This window comes from Colobus angolensis, unplaced genomic scaffold (genome assembly GCF_000951035.1).
Source record: "Colobus angolensis palliatus isolate OR3802 unplaced genomic scaffold, Cang.pa_1.0 Scaffold80, whole genome shotgun sequence".
Classification (NCBI taxonomy): domain Eukaryota; kingdom Metazoa; phylum Chordata; class Mammalia; order Primates; family Cercopithecidae; genus Colobus; species Colobus angolensis.
In genome coordinates, this window is record NW_012121821.1 from 1,174,904 (window position 1) to 1,191,264 (window position 16,361).

At 42.5% G+C, this 16,361-nt stretch overlaps 1 protein-coding gene across 3 annotated transcripts in view; it reads right to left on the reverse strand.

The window, feature by feature from the left end:
* GNS (glucosamine (N-acetyl)-6-sulfatase) overlaps window positions 1-13,162 on the reverse strand; it is a 45,579-nt gene extending 32,417 nt beyond the window's left edge. Inside the window, exons 1-4 of one of the 3 annotated variants that reach the window (XM_011929230.1) lie at window positions 12,805-13,136; window positions 10,428-10,523; window positions 6,199-6,258; window positions 1,606-1,812 (exon numbers count right to left, since the gene is read on the reverse strand). In XM_011929230.1, coding sequence (XP_011784620.1) covers window positions 1,606-1,812; window positions 6,199-6,258; window positions 10,428-10,523; window positions 12,805-12,996 — 555 coding nt within the window. In that variant the 5' untranslated portion in view covers window positions 12,997-13,136. Of the gene's footprint in view, window positions 1-1,605; window positions 1,813-6,198; window positions 6,259-10,427; window positions 10,524-12,804 lie in introns of all 3 variants that reach the window. The other 2 variants (XM_011929231.1, XM_011929232.1) reach the window with 2 other exon arrangements.
* Window positions 13,163-16,361: the final 3,199 nt, after the last annotated feature.

The following is a 16,361-nucleotide window of genomic DNA, read 5'->3' on the forward strand; positions in this document are numbered from 1 at the left end:
CGCTACAATGGCAGAGCTAAATAGTAGCAACAGAGACATATGGCCTGCAAGGCCTGAAATGTTTACTATCTGACCCACTACAGAAAAAGTCCACACAGCCTACCCCACGCAGCCTATTCATGGGGTGAATGCTGACCTGCTGATACCATAGACTGAATAGTCCAATTGACCCTAAGTAGTTCAAATAATCAGACTATGAGCTATCGACTTATTATACACTGAACATCCCAAATCTGAAAATCTAAAACTTTTTGAGTGCCAACAAGACACTCAAAGGAAATGTTCACTGGAGCACTTCACATTTTCAGATTTGGACTGTTTCAGATTTGGACTGCTCAATATCATGCAAATATTTCAAAATCCAAAAAATCTGAAACGCAAAATACTTCTGATCCCAAGCACTTTCGATAAGGGATAATCTGTATTTCAGTTGCCTGCAGATGAAACCCACTTTTTGAGCTTGATTTATCTGATGAGATGAATAAAATAAAGAAACCACAGAATTATCCCCCTTTATCCTTTCAAGCTTTAATGCCATCCACTTAAGGCAGAATTTAATCCCTGAAAACAAAATCTTTCTACTTTAACGGGCTCTTAATTTTATATACACATCAGATGTCCTTCAACATGCAAAGCAGTGTAAGCTGTCTTTATGACCCATAGCCCCAACCAAATGACCCAGTATCCACAGTTCCTAGTTCTCATGATCCTTTTCAAACTGACTCATCTTCCTGCAGACTCACAAGGTTGCAGATTCCCCCAATTATTGGGGGGAGGGGAGAATTAACAGAAAATCCAGATCAGATATTAAGATCTCTAGCAACTACAGATAAAGAGTATAAGTACATTTTCTCTTTGTCTTGAACCCCCAGTTTAACTGTAAGAGCTAACCCCAAACATTCTCAAACAATTTCCTTTAAGCTTGGATTCTGGGTAACAGCTAAGGCCAGTGTGTGAATGTGGGCACATGGAATCTAGCCTTGACAAGTCACCAGGGGGTATCCCTCCATCTAGGTCTACAAGGCTGGTGTACCAGCTGCTGGCCATACACTTTAATGACCTGCAGGACCCTGACTCTGGGTACTTCATCACTAATCTCTCCACATTTTACTGCCACTTTTCACATTAGAAAGTGAGTTAAGCATTAAGTTGTTATAAATCAGAGAAGATTCTAAAAATCTGAGGAAAGATTCTAAGATGAAAAATGTCTTCAGTTAGATACTGGTAACAGGGAATGGAAACAAAGATACCATGACAGCCACATGACAAACAGAATTCCTGAGGAAAAAGGGAAGATGCATCAGACAGCAGGACTCTTAGGACAATTTTTAAATACATGCTCCTGGGACTACTGAAAGGAAGAACAAGTACCCACATCACATAAATACACTGTACTTACCCAAATCATGTAAATATGTACATGTGTACTTATATGAACATATTTACATGATGTGGGTACTTGTTCTTGCTTAACAGGCAGATTCACAGAAAACAACGTACACCAAGAAATCCTTTAACATTTTTGATACTAATAATAAAATTAACATGAATTATATTCACATTTTAAAAGCCATTATAAAAAAAGAAAGAGATCATTCAACATACCTCATTTAAGTATTTCCCTGCAAAAAAGGTCTGATAACCACACATTGATCTGAGAATTGCTGGGAAAGTATTTGGTTCTTGGATCTTCTGCCAGGACTTACTACTGCAGTTCCCCTCTAGAGTGTTGTTCACAACATGATGATTATGTGGGTACTTTCCTGTCAGGATACTGGCTCTGCTGGGGCAGCAGAGAGCACTTGGCACGTACTACAAAGGAAAGGAAGCAAAAAGGACAAAGTCACACAAGAAAGATGAACTTCTCATCATTGCTAAAGAGGGTAAAGAAAAGTTCCTTAATACTCTAACTTCAAATACGTAGTTTCTCATGAAATATATGTATGTTTTTCTACACATGACACACTTGAGGGCTGCTTTAAGTCACATAGTGGAGACATCAAAGCAGATAAACTGAGAATACAGATTTCTTTTTCAAGTGGCTTCTTTATGCAGGATAACAGTAATTCTAGTCTCATCTGCCATAGAGGTTTTTTTTTTGTTTTTTGGTTTTTTTTTTTTTGAGGCAAGGTCTCACTCTGTTACCCAGGCTGGAGTGCAGTGGCACAAGCACAGCTCACTGCAGCCTCGACTTCCTGGCGCAAGTGATCCTCCCAAACAGCTTGGAGTACAGGCACTTGCCACTACTCCTGGCTTTTTTTTTTTTTTTTTCATTTTTTTATTTGTAGAGATAACGTTCTTCCTATGTTGTTCAGGCTCATCTAAAACTCCTGGATTCAAGTGATCCCTCCACCCTGGCCTCCCAAAGTGCTGGGATTACAGGTGTGAGCCACTGCACCCAGCCAGAAATAATATTTATACACAAGGAGCACAGCATGGTGAGAGACGGGTCTTAACCAAAGATAGAATACTATTGGGATCTAATTGAGACACAGTGGTTCATTTGCAGGTTGATCTGCAGCTTTACACATTTCCTATATCACTTTATACACTGGACACAGACTTTTTTCCCTACTGTAATTATATTTCCATTAGCTACTGTCAGCAACAGACTTTCCCCATTCTACCCAATCATGTTGGTACACATCACCCAGCCACTTCACAGAAAGGTAGTACTAGCTTGCACTTGGACCAGTAGAGAAGGAATGGGCATTTGAGCAGACTCATGCCAAAATTGGGTATTATCCTTTTAATACTAGCAAGCCTTTTTGCCTTTCAAATTCGATTTGACATTTTAAAATAACAGTGAGGACGAACATTCTCCACAGGTCCTTACCGACTGTGTTTATGTGTTCATATGCTTTGCTCATTTTTTTCCTCCAGGGCTGTTGGCCTCTTGTTACGTAAGATTTAAGTTAACGAAGAATTCAGTCATGATACAAATACTTCCCATTTTTACTTTTGCCTTTTAGTTTTATTAGATGTTTGACTTCTTAAGTTTAAATTGGCAACTCTTAACTCTTTCCCTTTTTGCTTTCTGATCAATTTTATAGCCAGTACACAGTTTATCTTAATACACATTTTAGCATCTGGTAGAGCGATTTCTTTTTTTTGAGATAGTCTTACTCTGTCTTTCAGGATGGAGTACAATGGTGCGATCTCAGCTCACTGCAACCTCCGCCACCTCAGGGTTAAGCAATCCTCCCACCCCAACTTACCAAAGTAGATGGGACCACAGACAGGCACCACTGTATTTTGTTGTTGTTGTTGTTTTGAGACGGAGTTTCACTCGTCGCCCAGGCTGGAGTGCAGTGGCACAATCTCAGCTCACTGCAACCTCCACCTCCTGGGTTCAAGCAATTCTCCTGCCTCACCCTCCTGAGTAGTTGGGCTTATAGGTGCCCGTCACCACGCCTGGCTAATTTTTTCAGGCTGGTCTTGAACTCCTGACCTCAGGTGATCCGCCCGCCTAGGCCTCCCAAAGTGCTGAGATTACAGGTTTGAGCCACCATGCCCGGCCCAATGCCCAGATATTTTTAAGTATTTTTAGTAGATATAGGATCTTGCCATGTTGCCCAGGCTGGTCTCAAACTCCGAGGCTCAAACAATCCACCTGCCTCAGCCTCCTAACGTGCTGGGATTGTAAATGTGAGCCACTGTAATTTTTTTTTTAATTACTTTGATTATTCTCATCTATTTATTATTCCAGATAACTTTTGGAATCATTTGAGTCTAAAACAATCTTGTTAGGATTACAACTAGAATAAACATTTTATTATATAATATTGTGTCTTAGTTGAGCACAGTGGCTCCCACCTGTAATCCCAGCTATTTGGGAAGCTAAAGCAGAGGATCACTTGAGGCCAGGAGTTTGAGACCAGCCTGAGCAATACAGCGAGACCCTATTTCTAAAAAAAAGTGGAAAAAAATTAGGCGAGTGTGGTGATGCATGCCTGTAGTCCCAGTTACTTGGGAAGCTGAGGCGGGAGGATTGTCTGAACCCAGGAGTTTGAGTTCAGGTCTTCAGTGAGCTATGCCACTGCACTCCAACATGGGCGATACAGTGAGACCCTGTCTCAAAAAAAAAAAAAAGAAAAAAGAAAAGAAATGTATATAAAATGATGTGCATATCTATGTATCAAATATTTTTTATCTTACCACTCGCATCTTTTGTAACTTACATAGGTCATAGCCATTTCTGGCCCCAACCAGTTACTCTTAGAGAGTTTATAAACTATAAATGAGGTCGGGCATGGTGGTTCACACCTGTAATCCCAGCACTTTGGGAGGCCAAGATGGGAGGATCACTTGAGCTCAGGAGTTCCAGACCAGCCTGGGCTACATACTGAGTGAGACCTTTTCTCTACCTTTATATAAAATAAAAATAAATAATTATGAATATTTTCTTTGTCTTCCACCTTCTATTTTTCTGATTACATGGAAGAAAAAAAAATTTACTTTTTCATTTTTATCTTGAATTCTAGTGATTTTAAAGGGTTTTCAATAATTTTCCTGTGTTTCTAGATAGAAAATCCAAACAATCAGAAATAATTTTTCCAATATTTTTACCTCTTATTTCCATAAGACTTATGACAATGACTAGATAGTCGGAACAACATTAAATGGAGCACTTGTTTCATCCCTAACAGCAATGCCCTGAGTCTTTTACCTTATGTATTTGAAATAGTCATCATAGTCAGGATGTATTCTTACAATAGCTTAATACATTACCAGGAAAGAATGCTAAAATTTCAGAGTATTTTCTAGTATCTATTGGGAAGAACATTAAATTTTTCTTCTTTCAATTACTTGTATCATGTTGGTAGACATATAATAAGCAACACCATGTAGTATATACTATAAGAAGTCAGGCATTGGCCGGGCGCAATGGCTCATGCCTGTAATCCCAGCACTCTGGGAGGCCACGAGGTCAGGAGATCGAGACCATCCTGGCTAACACAGTGAAACCCTATCTCTACTAAAAAAAAATATATAAAAAGTTGGCCAGGTGTGGTGGCAGGCGCCTGTAGTCCCAGCTACTCGGGAGGCTGAGGCAGGAGAGTGGCATGAACCCAGGAAGCGGAGCTTGCAGTGAGCTGAGATCGTGCCATCCATTGCACTCTAGCCTGGGTGACAGGGCGAGACTCTGTCTCAAAAAAAAAAAAAAAAAAGAACTCAGGCAGTGGCTGGGGCATGGTAGCTCATACCTGTAATCCCAGCACTTTGGGAGGCCGAGGAGGGCAGATCACTTGAGGTCAGGAGTTCAAGACCAGCCTGGCTAACATGGTGAAACCCCGTCTCTACTAAAAATACAAAAAATTAGCAGGGCATGGTGGTGGGTGCCTGTAATCTCAGCTACCCAGAGGGCTGAGGCAGGAGAATTGCCTGACCCCAGGAGGCGGAGGTTGCAGTGAGTCGAGATCGCGCCACTGCACTCCAGCCTGGGCAACAAAGCGAAACTCCATCTCAAAAAAAAAAAAGAAAAAGAAAAAAAAAGAAGTCGGGCACTGACAGAAGTGCTCTACACCTATTAACTCAACCTCACAACAACTCTGAAAAAGATTTTGGTACTCTCTTTTATAAATGGGGAGGAAAAGGGCCAGAGAGGTTAGTTTGTCCAGGGTCACACTGCTAGAAAAGAGGCAGAGAGGGTATTCCAGACTAGGCGGTCTGACTCCAGAGTCTGAGCACTTAAACTTAACACTATGCTACTATTCAAGGGATTTCCTGATAGTAAGCTACCCTTACATTCCTAGACTACCATGCACTTGGTTATGTACACGGTTCTTGAAAATGAATTGATATTTTATTTTGAATTTCTGCATCTATATTTATGGGGTGTGTGTTGCTATTTGTCAGTTTTGGCTATCAGGGTTAATTGGGTTTTTACCATGGAAAAGTTTACACAGCATACATATATCTTGATTTTTTTATAATCCATTTTCAAACCTCAAATGGTGAGGTTTAAAATAAAATTCTCTAGTTCTGAGACTGGCTTAGAAATATCTGCAATTCATCTTCAATTGATAAGAGGTAATATTTCAATGAAAAGAGTTTATATCACATTAAATAAATCCTTCAAATCAGGCATTTAACAAGGAAAAAACCATATAGATCATACCAGATTCCCGAGAAGAGCGTTTCTTCTTAGAATACAAACAGTTAAATTAACAAAATTGAATTAGCTTTCAAACTTACAGCGCTGGAAAAAGTCATCCCCATCTCTCCGATGAGAGCTTTGGTTTTCTTCAGTGGTGTCTGTAAAAGTAAGTAATTATCCATTAAATAATTTCTTCCAATAAATTGAGACACCCAGGCCAGAATTCCTGTTTGGTTACATCTTACTCAATCTTTTATTCCCAAATGGTCAGCTCTAAGCAACAGCCAAAGACAGTCCTGTATGATTCTAGAGACAGGTTTGGTTCCAGCCAGCTCCATCCTGTGTAAAAGTGCAGGCGGTCAAAATGCTTGCAGGAAGGGAAAGTTCAGTCAATGGCAATAACATCTTTGTGCCCTTATTAGTCATCTGCCCCCAGATGAGGCAGATAGGGCAGACCTATTTCCATGAATTAATCTTTAGAAGTAGGATGTGGGAAATGATATACAAAGGGAACCTTCCGCCCTATAGAACAGAAGTAAGACAACAGTTGGATTCTGAAAGCCAGACAAGGCCCCAGGGCTCAGAGACTGATTCAAACCTCACACACTCAGTGGCGGAGGTCAGATGCACACTGTTCAACTACCAGCTACTGTTGTCTGCATAGACCCACCAGCACCTCAGGATAAGGACTTGAACCAGGTGGTAAGCAGGTGTACACAGAACACTGTCAGGCAAAAGGCTACTCAGAAACTACTTTATGTCCTGCTTTTCATCTTTTGTTCAAAATCTAAGATCCTTACAAGTACAGAGACAATTAACTTCCCCCTAGAGTGAGGACAAACATATGAAGACAGTCATTTAAATACGAATAAAAGGAACAGTAATATTCTTCAGATTCCAGACAACAAAAAGTACCATTGAAGAGGTCATTTTAGTTGTAATATGAGTCAGTTCATGATGATTCTGAGATACCTTTGAAACCTAAGACCATACTGAATGCAGTTTTAAGTATATTCTGTTGTGAAATAATTCCTTAAAGATCGCTAATCTAAATATATAAGTAGGTTAACATGAGCCTCATTTTTAATAATGTATAAATGACTTTTCCCCATTGTTTTATATAAATACAAAACCTATGGAATCCATAAACTCAAAAGGATGAGGATTCTAACTTATCCAAAAAAAGCTCTGATAATTTCATGACTAGATTCAGAAGAGGCTGCCAAGAGACGCTAGAGATGCAGAAGATCTTCATCAACCTTCCGAAGCAAAGCCATCACTGGGTATCATCTTCAGGAAAAGACTACTGGGCTTAATGAGACACTGGCTTGATAAAAAAAATCCTGAGTTACTATGAGGACATTCGAAGATGAAATGAAGATTCAAAGAGTAAGTGGAGAAAAGGACCAGAGTTGACTGTATAGGATTTAATTGTCAAACGGATAAATATGTAAAACTATGAAAGAATATCTGATTTACAGTAATATTGTGTAATAACATTTATTAAACACAACGGGTGCCAGGTATTAATCTAGGCAGTGGTGGACAGAGGATAGTCCTTGCCCTCATGATCCCTGCACTCTTGGGGACTTAAAACAACAAACAGGTAAACAATCAGTCATTTCAGGTGGTGATAAGTGCTGTGAAGAGAATAAACCAGGATGATGTGATTGCACCTGGTGGGAGGAAAGGGGAACTACTTTAGATGGGTGGTCAGGAAAGGCCTCTCTTTCAGGAGGTAACTTGTACGGAGAGCCAAGCGATGAGGAGTCAGTCACGCAAAGATTCAGAAGATGTTTCAGGCTGGGTACATAGCAAGTGCAAGGGCTGCCAGAGGAAGGAGAGAGGCACCTGGGAGGAAACAGAGAAGCCAGTGTGGTGATGGAAGCAGCTTAGGGAGGAGAAGGGAGAGTGAGGTAAGATGAGGTCAGAGAGGTAGGCAGGAGTCAGTGATGCAGGGCCGCATAGGAACTTAGACTTTAGACCCGGTGCAGTGGCTCATGCCTGTTATCCCAGCACTTTAGAAGGCAGAGGCAGGAGGACTGCTTGAGGCCAGGAGTTTGAGACCAGCCTGGGCAACATAGCAAGACCCTGGCTCTACAAAAAATACAAAAATTAGCTGGGCATAGTAGTGCGTGCCTGTAGTCCCAGTTACTTGGGAGGCTGAGGTGGGAGGATTGCTTGTGCCCGGAAGTTCGAGGCTATAGTGAGCTATAACTGCACCACTGCAATCTAGCCTAGGCAAGAAGAGTGAGACCTTGTCTCAAAAAAAAGTTATTAACTGTCATCTTTATACTGCTAACAATAGTACAAGAGATAATAATAATCTGTGCTTAATTGAAAAAGTCCCAAACAAGAAACCATACTGTACCCAAAATATGTATGTGTCTCTATGCAAACTAGAATGAAAAATGAATCCTTAAGAGCTAGGCAAAGACAGCGACTGATCAAGTTAAGGTCATGCAAGAGTCTTTAAGCAGTAGCCAATTTCATGTCCTCATGTGGACAAACATGCTTCTCTGCTCACCCCAAGCAGAATCCTTTTCATTAAAACCCTAAAGAATCATTTACTTTCCTGGTTCCATGTATAGTTGTTCTGAAATGACAATTCTGGTAATTCTGTGGCTAAAAATGGAAATTGTTTTGCTTTCAATGAAGCAATGACATATTTATTCTTCCCCGGCCCAGCACAGTGGCTCACACCTGTAATCCCACCATTTTGGGAGGCTGAAGTGGGCAGATCACTTGAGGTCAGGAGCTTGAGACCAGCCTGGCCAATGGTGAAACCCCATCTCTACCAGAAACACAAATATTAGCTGGGCATGGTGGTGGGTGCCTATAAACCCAGCTACTTCGGAGGCTGAGACAGGGGAATCACTTGAACCCAGGAGACAGAGGTTGCAGTGGGCTGAGATGGCGCCACTGCACTCCAACCTGGGTGACAGAGCAAGACTCCATCTCAAAAAAAAAAAAAAAAAATTTCTTCCCCTACCTTTTATCAGTTTCTTCCATCACTTGCCTGAGGTTTTGGCCAAATGTCACTTTTGAGACAGAGTCTCGCTCTGTCGCCCAGGCTGGAGTGCAGTGGCACGATCTCGGCTCACTGCAAGCTCCACCTCCCGGGTTCACGCCATTCTCCTGCCTCAGCTTCCCGAGTAGCTAGGACTACAGGCACCTGCCACTATGCCCAGCTAATTTTTTTGTATTTTTAGTAGAGACGGGGTTTTACCGTGTTTGCCAGGATGGTCTCGATATCCCGACCTCGTGATCTGCCCACCATGGCCTCCCAAAGTGCTGGGATTACAGGCGTGAGCCACCGCGACTGGCCAATGTCACTTTTCTTAAATGATTTTTTTTTTTTCCCCGAGACGGAGTCTTGCTCTGTCACCCAGGCTAGAGTGCAGTGGCACAATCTTGGCCCACTGCAACCTCCACCTCCTGGGTTCAAGTGATTCTCCCGCCTCAGCCTCCCGAGTAGCTGGGACTACAGGCACGTGCCACCATGCCTGGCTAATTTTTGTATTTTTAGTAGAGATGGGGTTTCACCATGCTGGCCAGGCTGGTCTTGAACTCCTGACCTCATGATCTGCCCACCTTGGCCTCTCAAAGTGCTAGGATTATAGGGGTGAGCCACCGCGCCCAGCCGTGAATGATTTTTAAAAGAGCAACTTATGCTTCCACCACACTATAATGATGTTTAAGTAAAATCAAGAAAGTGGTAAGAACAGTGTCCTGGCAAAATAAAAAATAAAAAGAGTCCCACAGATACCTGGAACAAATACAATGAAATGTTAAAGATGATGCTACTATATAAAAGAACATTTCAAAGATGCCTGAAAATTTCCACTATAAATCTAAATCATGTTGTAAGCGCTATCTACAATCCTTTGACCTGAGTTAGTCTGGTAGGGGTTGACCACTGTTTATTTTGCCAACTATGGCAGCAATCTGCAATCTTTTTTAGGTTACAGCTCTCTTTCCCCAAAAATGAAGATATTATATACAAAGTTTTACATGTAAATTAAGGAGTTCCATGATGTCACTGGCATCCCCGAATGTCACCTGCAGACTCTCTGACCTATGGTGTGATTATGTGGGTGTGGGTATGTGGAATGAAATCTGATTATTATCACAGTATTCTAGAATAGGAGAAAAAGCATGGTGCTCTGAGATCATAAGTACCCAGGCTTTGTCCAGTATTAGCTATGTGAACCTTAGTCATGTCACTTAACCACCTTCCAGTTTTAGTTTCCTTTTAAGATAAGGATACTACATACAGTAGAGGACTTCCGTGATGACTGAAGCACAAGTATAAAAATCCTCATACTCTGCTCGGCTCCAAGTAAGTTCTCAAATGCTCTTGTCTTAGCTCTTTCCCTTGGAGTCCTGTTTGACAATTAGTGGTAGAATATTCTGAAAAAGGCTAGAAGAGAATCCAGAATTCTTGAGTTGGGAACATTAAGTTTGACTTATCTCCTCCACTCAATTTTGGTACCTCTTTCCAGTAGAAACACTTATTAAAAAAAAAAGAATCTGGGCTGAGACAGTGGCTCATGCCTGTAATCCCAGCACTTTGGGAGGTTGAGGTGGGGGGATTACTTGAGTCCAGGCGTTCAAGACCAGCTTGGGCAACATGGAGAAACCCTGTCTCTACAAAATATTTAAAAATTAGCTGGACGTGGTGACTTGTGCCTGTAGTTCCAGCTACTAGGGAGACTGAGGCAGGAAGACTGCTTGAGAATAGGAGTTCAAGGCTGCAATGAGCCTTGATTGTACCACTGCACTCCAGCCTGGATAACAGAGCAAGACCCCAAATCAAAAAATCTGCTGCTGGCTTAACGAAGCAAATTGGATTAACATACTAAAAGGAAGAGACCTCAAATACACACAGACTACAGCTGTGGTTTACAAGAATTGAAGAAACTGAACTCTGAACACCTCATATTTAAGTAATGAATTTTGTTTTCAACACCTAAAAAAGCCTGACCTTTTAACTGAGTACTTTAGTCACTGCTAGAGAAGGCTTGCTTTTTCTGGACAAAACACTCTTCAAGGACACAATTTTTTTTTGTTGTTTAAATAAAAAAGGAATGTTGTGAGCAGAGAAGTAAGTGCAGTAGTTGGAAGAGTAGTGAAACTAAAGTGTAGGAGGAAAATTAAATCAAGACTGATGTCAACATGGCTTGGTAGAAACTAACAGACAATGAAGCATATATGGCAGGAAGAAGTGTGTAATCAAAATGCAAGCATCTTAAACATCAACTATAAAAGACTCAAGCTCTTGAGCACAACCTAAGAAATATATTTTACAACTCGGGAAGAAAGATAGATAGATAATGATTACCTTTATCAAGTGTTAACACACACACTCACACACACGGACATTTTCTATTCTACTCTATTCCAGAGGAAATAAAAATGTTGGTAGTTACTGAACTGATTTCACAACTCACTCACGGGTTGGGACCAGGGGTTTGAAGGACACTGAGCGAGGGTGTGTAATTACACAAGAAAAGTTAGGAACGTCTTGCCTGGAGTATTTCATAGTCTCAGCATTCAGCTGAAAGCAAAAAGAGAACTGAAACGAATAAAGCAATAAAACATTTGGTTTTAAAGCGAAGAGAGGAACGCTGAATCCAGGGTTAGAGGACTCTGCCTCAACTACTCATGTCTTGGGCAAGTTGCTTTCTGGACCTCCATGGGGCAGGGGCTGGAGTGGATGTTTCCAAAGGTCACAGATTGCAGAATTCTGCAATACACAAGCAAAATTAACTCTGGGGGGAAAAAAAAAGAAGTCTTGTGACAACACCCATTAGATAGAAAATGAAACACTGACAGTCTCTAATGCAACAGTCAGGTGTTCAATCAGACTAACTGAATTTTCTTGATTCTTGTGAGGCAAAACACACCCTCAATAGTTCGACGGTCGGCCTACCAGATTAGTTCACTTCAGGCTTTTTTTTTTTAGACGGAGTCTCGCTCTGTTGCCAGGCTGGAGTGCAGTGGCCCAATCTCGGCTCACTGCAACTTCCGCCTCCCGGGTTCAAGCGATTCTCCTTCCTCAGCCACCCAAGTAGCTGGGACTACAGGTGCGCGCCACCACGCCCAGCTAATTTTTGTATTTCTAGTAGGGACGGGGTTTCACCATGTTGGCCAGGATGGTCTAGATCTCTTGACCTTGTGATCCGCCCGCCTCGGCCTCCCAAAGAGCTGGGATTACATGAGTGAGCCACCGCGCCCGGCCCAGTCTTATTTTTGTAGACACCAGATACAGACATTGTATACAGGCACAAATGTGGAGGTGGTCTAGGTCCCTCATAAAGGGGACTGTACTTGTCTTTGATCCTCTAATCCAAAAGAAAAACAATCAGGGCTTGAGTGCTTTTAGCCAGCACCTGATCCTCATTGGTTCAACCCATCCTCCACTGGTCTCCACATGTTTATCTTGACATATTAACGTAAACTCCACAGCAGTACGGTCCAGACTAGAAGCTGTGTGTGCTGTACGCAAGTGCCTCAATCCAGAAGGGAAAAGAGTGTTGCAGTTCCTAACACCGGCATAAAGGGCCTCAGGTGGGAAAACCAAACCTACCCAGGGATAAGACAGCCAGTTCGGGGAGGGGGGATGGGGACCGGGAAAGAGAGCAAGAAACCGGGGAGTCAGCTCCAGAGATAGAGGGGCGGGGCAGAAACAGAAGAGTTACCATGCCGCCGAGCACTTCGTCCTGGTCGTCTGTGAGGAGCAGCACCACGTTGGGCCTCCGGGTTCCCGCCGCCACCCCGAAGACCCCCAGGCAGCCGCCCAGCACCAGTAGCAGCAGCGCTGGGCTGCAGGAGGGCAGGTGGCGGGGGCTGCCCTGCCGGAGCCGACCTGGGGCTAGAGGCAGGAGCTGCATGGCAGACAGGCTCCGGGGTGACCCCGGGACGGGACAGAGGGACGCACAGGTAGCTGAAGGGCGAGAGGCCAACCAGCCGAAGGAAGAAAAACCCGTGCCTTGAAGGCCGGTGGCTGGGGTCAGGCGTTTTCTCCCTAGGCGCGATCACGTGAGCCGGGGACAGGGGGCGGAGCACGCAGAGCGGTCACGTGACGGCCGGCGTGGGCGGGGCCGCGGACAGGCGCAGCCGGGAGGGAGGCACCAGGCAGTGGCGGAAAAGGGGCGGAGAACCGGAAGAAGGGCGGAGAACGGGGAAAAGGTCGAGACCCGTGCATACCTCATGCGCAGGCTCGGGTTGCGTTCTGGTAGGACCTGTTTCTGAGCGCTTGGTGGAAAGATTTAAATTGGGGGAAGAGAAGATGAAAAGCAGGAAAGAGTTGGCAAATACTAAGCAACCGATTAAGGAAGAGAAAGGAGGACTGTACTTAACAGATACTTTTATCAGCTGGTGAGGAAGGTGGACTCTACCATATTTAATCCCCAAGTCGACGGCCACTTCCTCAAGGCCCGGATGTTTAATCGTTTTTTATTTTCTCTGCAACTTGTGAAATAAGTCTTAACATTCTCATTTGGCTCAGCCATTAAATTTGGAACTGGATTCCAGTTCAGCTCTCTTAACTCGAAAGCCTGCTCTCTTAACTCCAAAGCCTGATTATGTTCTGCTTTCCTCAGCTAACATCGTAGTTTCAAACAATTTAGGGATGTCTTGATCCTGATGGTCCTTGCTGACTTTTTAAACACCCTCTTGGAAGATTTTGGAGGTTGTGCAGATCGAACAAATATCTTGAAACATGGTCATCCAACTGCATTATTAAGTAATCTTTAGCGGGGAATAGCCCTTGAAACTAGCTCCAGATATTTCTGTGGTCGCTCTGGAACAATTCGACTTTGCCCCTCTCCTGACGTTTATAAAAACAGATCTGATGGGGCGCGGTGACTCACGCCTGTAATCCCAGGACTTTAGGAGGCTGAGGCGGGTTTAACACCTGAGGTCAGGAGTTTGAGACCAGCCTGGCCAACATGGCGAAACCCTGTCTCTACTAAAATACAAATGTAGCCGGTCATGGTGGCACGCACCTGTAATCCCAGCTACTCGGGAGGCTGAGGCACGAGAATGGCTTGAATCCGGGAGGCGGAACTTACAATGCGCCACTGCACTCAGGCCTCAGGAACAGAGCGAGACTCTGTCTCAAACCAAACTAACAAACAAAAAAATCACAGAGATCTTCCTGGCAAGGTGAACTGTCAAGTCATGTCCCCAGACCGATATAACAGGTTAGAACCTCCTTGCTGGTAAAAGTATTTTCTCTGAGTTGATCTGTTTGCCAAGAAGAGTCTCTTAAAACTCATGAAAACTATCCCAGAACTTAAAATATAATAAAAAATAAATAAAAATACAGAAACTCGTGAAAACACTATACTATAAGGTAAAAATAATGATGGAAACACTTTGAAACCTCATGTGTACAAGGATAGGGCTTATGCAAAAAAAAAAAAATAGAAGAATTACCTTTATTACTTTATTTTTTTCACCACAGAGGGGTAATGTGCCGAGTCCTAACAAGGTTTGAGGTACGGGTTTGAGGTAGGGGTCGTTAACTCACACAATAGCGTGAAAACCCAATCATCAGGCTTATGAACCACAAAAGGATCTTAATACTATTTTCGTTTGTTTGTTTGTTTGTTTTTAAGTAAGCCTACAGAAGGCAAAAGAAGCTTTAAAAAAATTAAGTAGTTTTTCTGCAAGAAACAATTATGCCGGAAATATGGCCAGAGCAGTTTCCAGACAACCAGAATACTTGGTTACAACCTTGGCCTACGCCAATTTTTTAAGCTAGTTAGAGTAACTAATCCTTACGTAGTCAGGTTTCAAGACTTCCAGGAAGACTTTCTTACACAAAAAAAGAACCTATTTCATCTGTATTGATGTCCCAAATTGTAAAATTTTCTTTTCTTTTTTTTTTTTCAAGGTTAGATTATAAACTGTTTGAGGCCAGAAATTGTGTAATTAGTTGACCGCTTTGTTCAGGATGCTGCTGTCTGAGGCGATTGAACCAGAGAAATTCCATTTTGAATAGGGGCTGGGTAAAATAAAGTTGAGGCCTGCTGTGCTGCATTCCCAGATGGTTATGCATTCTAAGTCACAAGATGAGATAGGAGGTCATAAAGATACAAGATACAGGATGCAAGTCATAAAGATCTTACTGATGAAACAGGTAGCAGTAAAGAAGCGGGATAAAACCCACCAAAACCAAGAGGGTGATGAAAGTGACCTCTGGCCATCCTCACTGCTAAACTCCCACCAGCACCATGACAGTTTACAAATGCCATGGGAATGTCAGGATGGTACCCTCTATGGTCTAAAAAGGGGAGGCATGAATAATCCATCCCTTGTTTAGCATATCATCAAGAAATAACCATAAAAATGGGCAACCAGGAGCCTCGGGCTGCTCTGCCTATGGAGTAGGCATTCTTTTATTCCTCTACTTTCTTAATAAACTTGCTTTCACTTTACTCTATGGTCTTGTCCTGAATTCTTCCTTGCCTGAGATCCAAGAGCCCTTTCTTGGCGTCTGGATCAGGACCCCTTTCTGGTAACACTGCTACACTAGTGCCGAAGAGACATTGTCCCTCGTTCATCGAATTTGCAGTCTAATGGCAGAGAGATTGACAATCTAATCTTGTATCTTGTATATGATTACAAATAGACATGCTATGAAGGAAAAGTAAAGGGTGCAGTGAGCATTTAAGGTGGTAGGAGGCTCACTTAGTCTAAGGTGCCCTGAGGAAGTGATCTTTGAGTGAAATCTGAAGTTTGAGTAGGAGATAATTTGTTAATGGAGTATTGGGTGGAATGTCTCCTAGGCACGGAGTACAGCATATGCAAAGGTCCTGAGCTGGTGCATTGCAATAATTAGAAGAAGCCCGTGTGGTTAGAGCAGAGGGAGAGAGGTGGTGAGGACCCAGATCTTATTTAAGGACTTGGGTTTTTATAGTAAGGCTAATTGGAAATTACTGAAAGAATATAAGAGAAATATAATCATACATGAACTTTTAGAAGATCCTTTAGACTGTGGCATGAAGAACAGATTGGAAGAGGACAAGTATGGGTAAGGGTAGACCAATTAGGTGGAGAGAAAGTAGCTAACAGGGGCAGATTCAAATTTTTTGGGGCCTGAAGTTTATGTGCATTTGGGGAGTGGGGGCTCCTTAAGAAAAAGAATAATAATTTTAGATACAAAAGTAGGTACACAACTGAATATGTATTTAGACTAAAACAAAATACAACGTTATACATTTTTAAAAATTGAAAAATATTACAAATA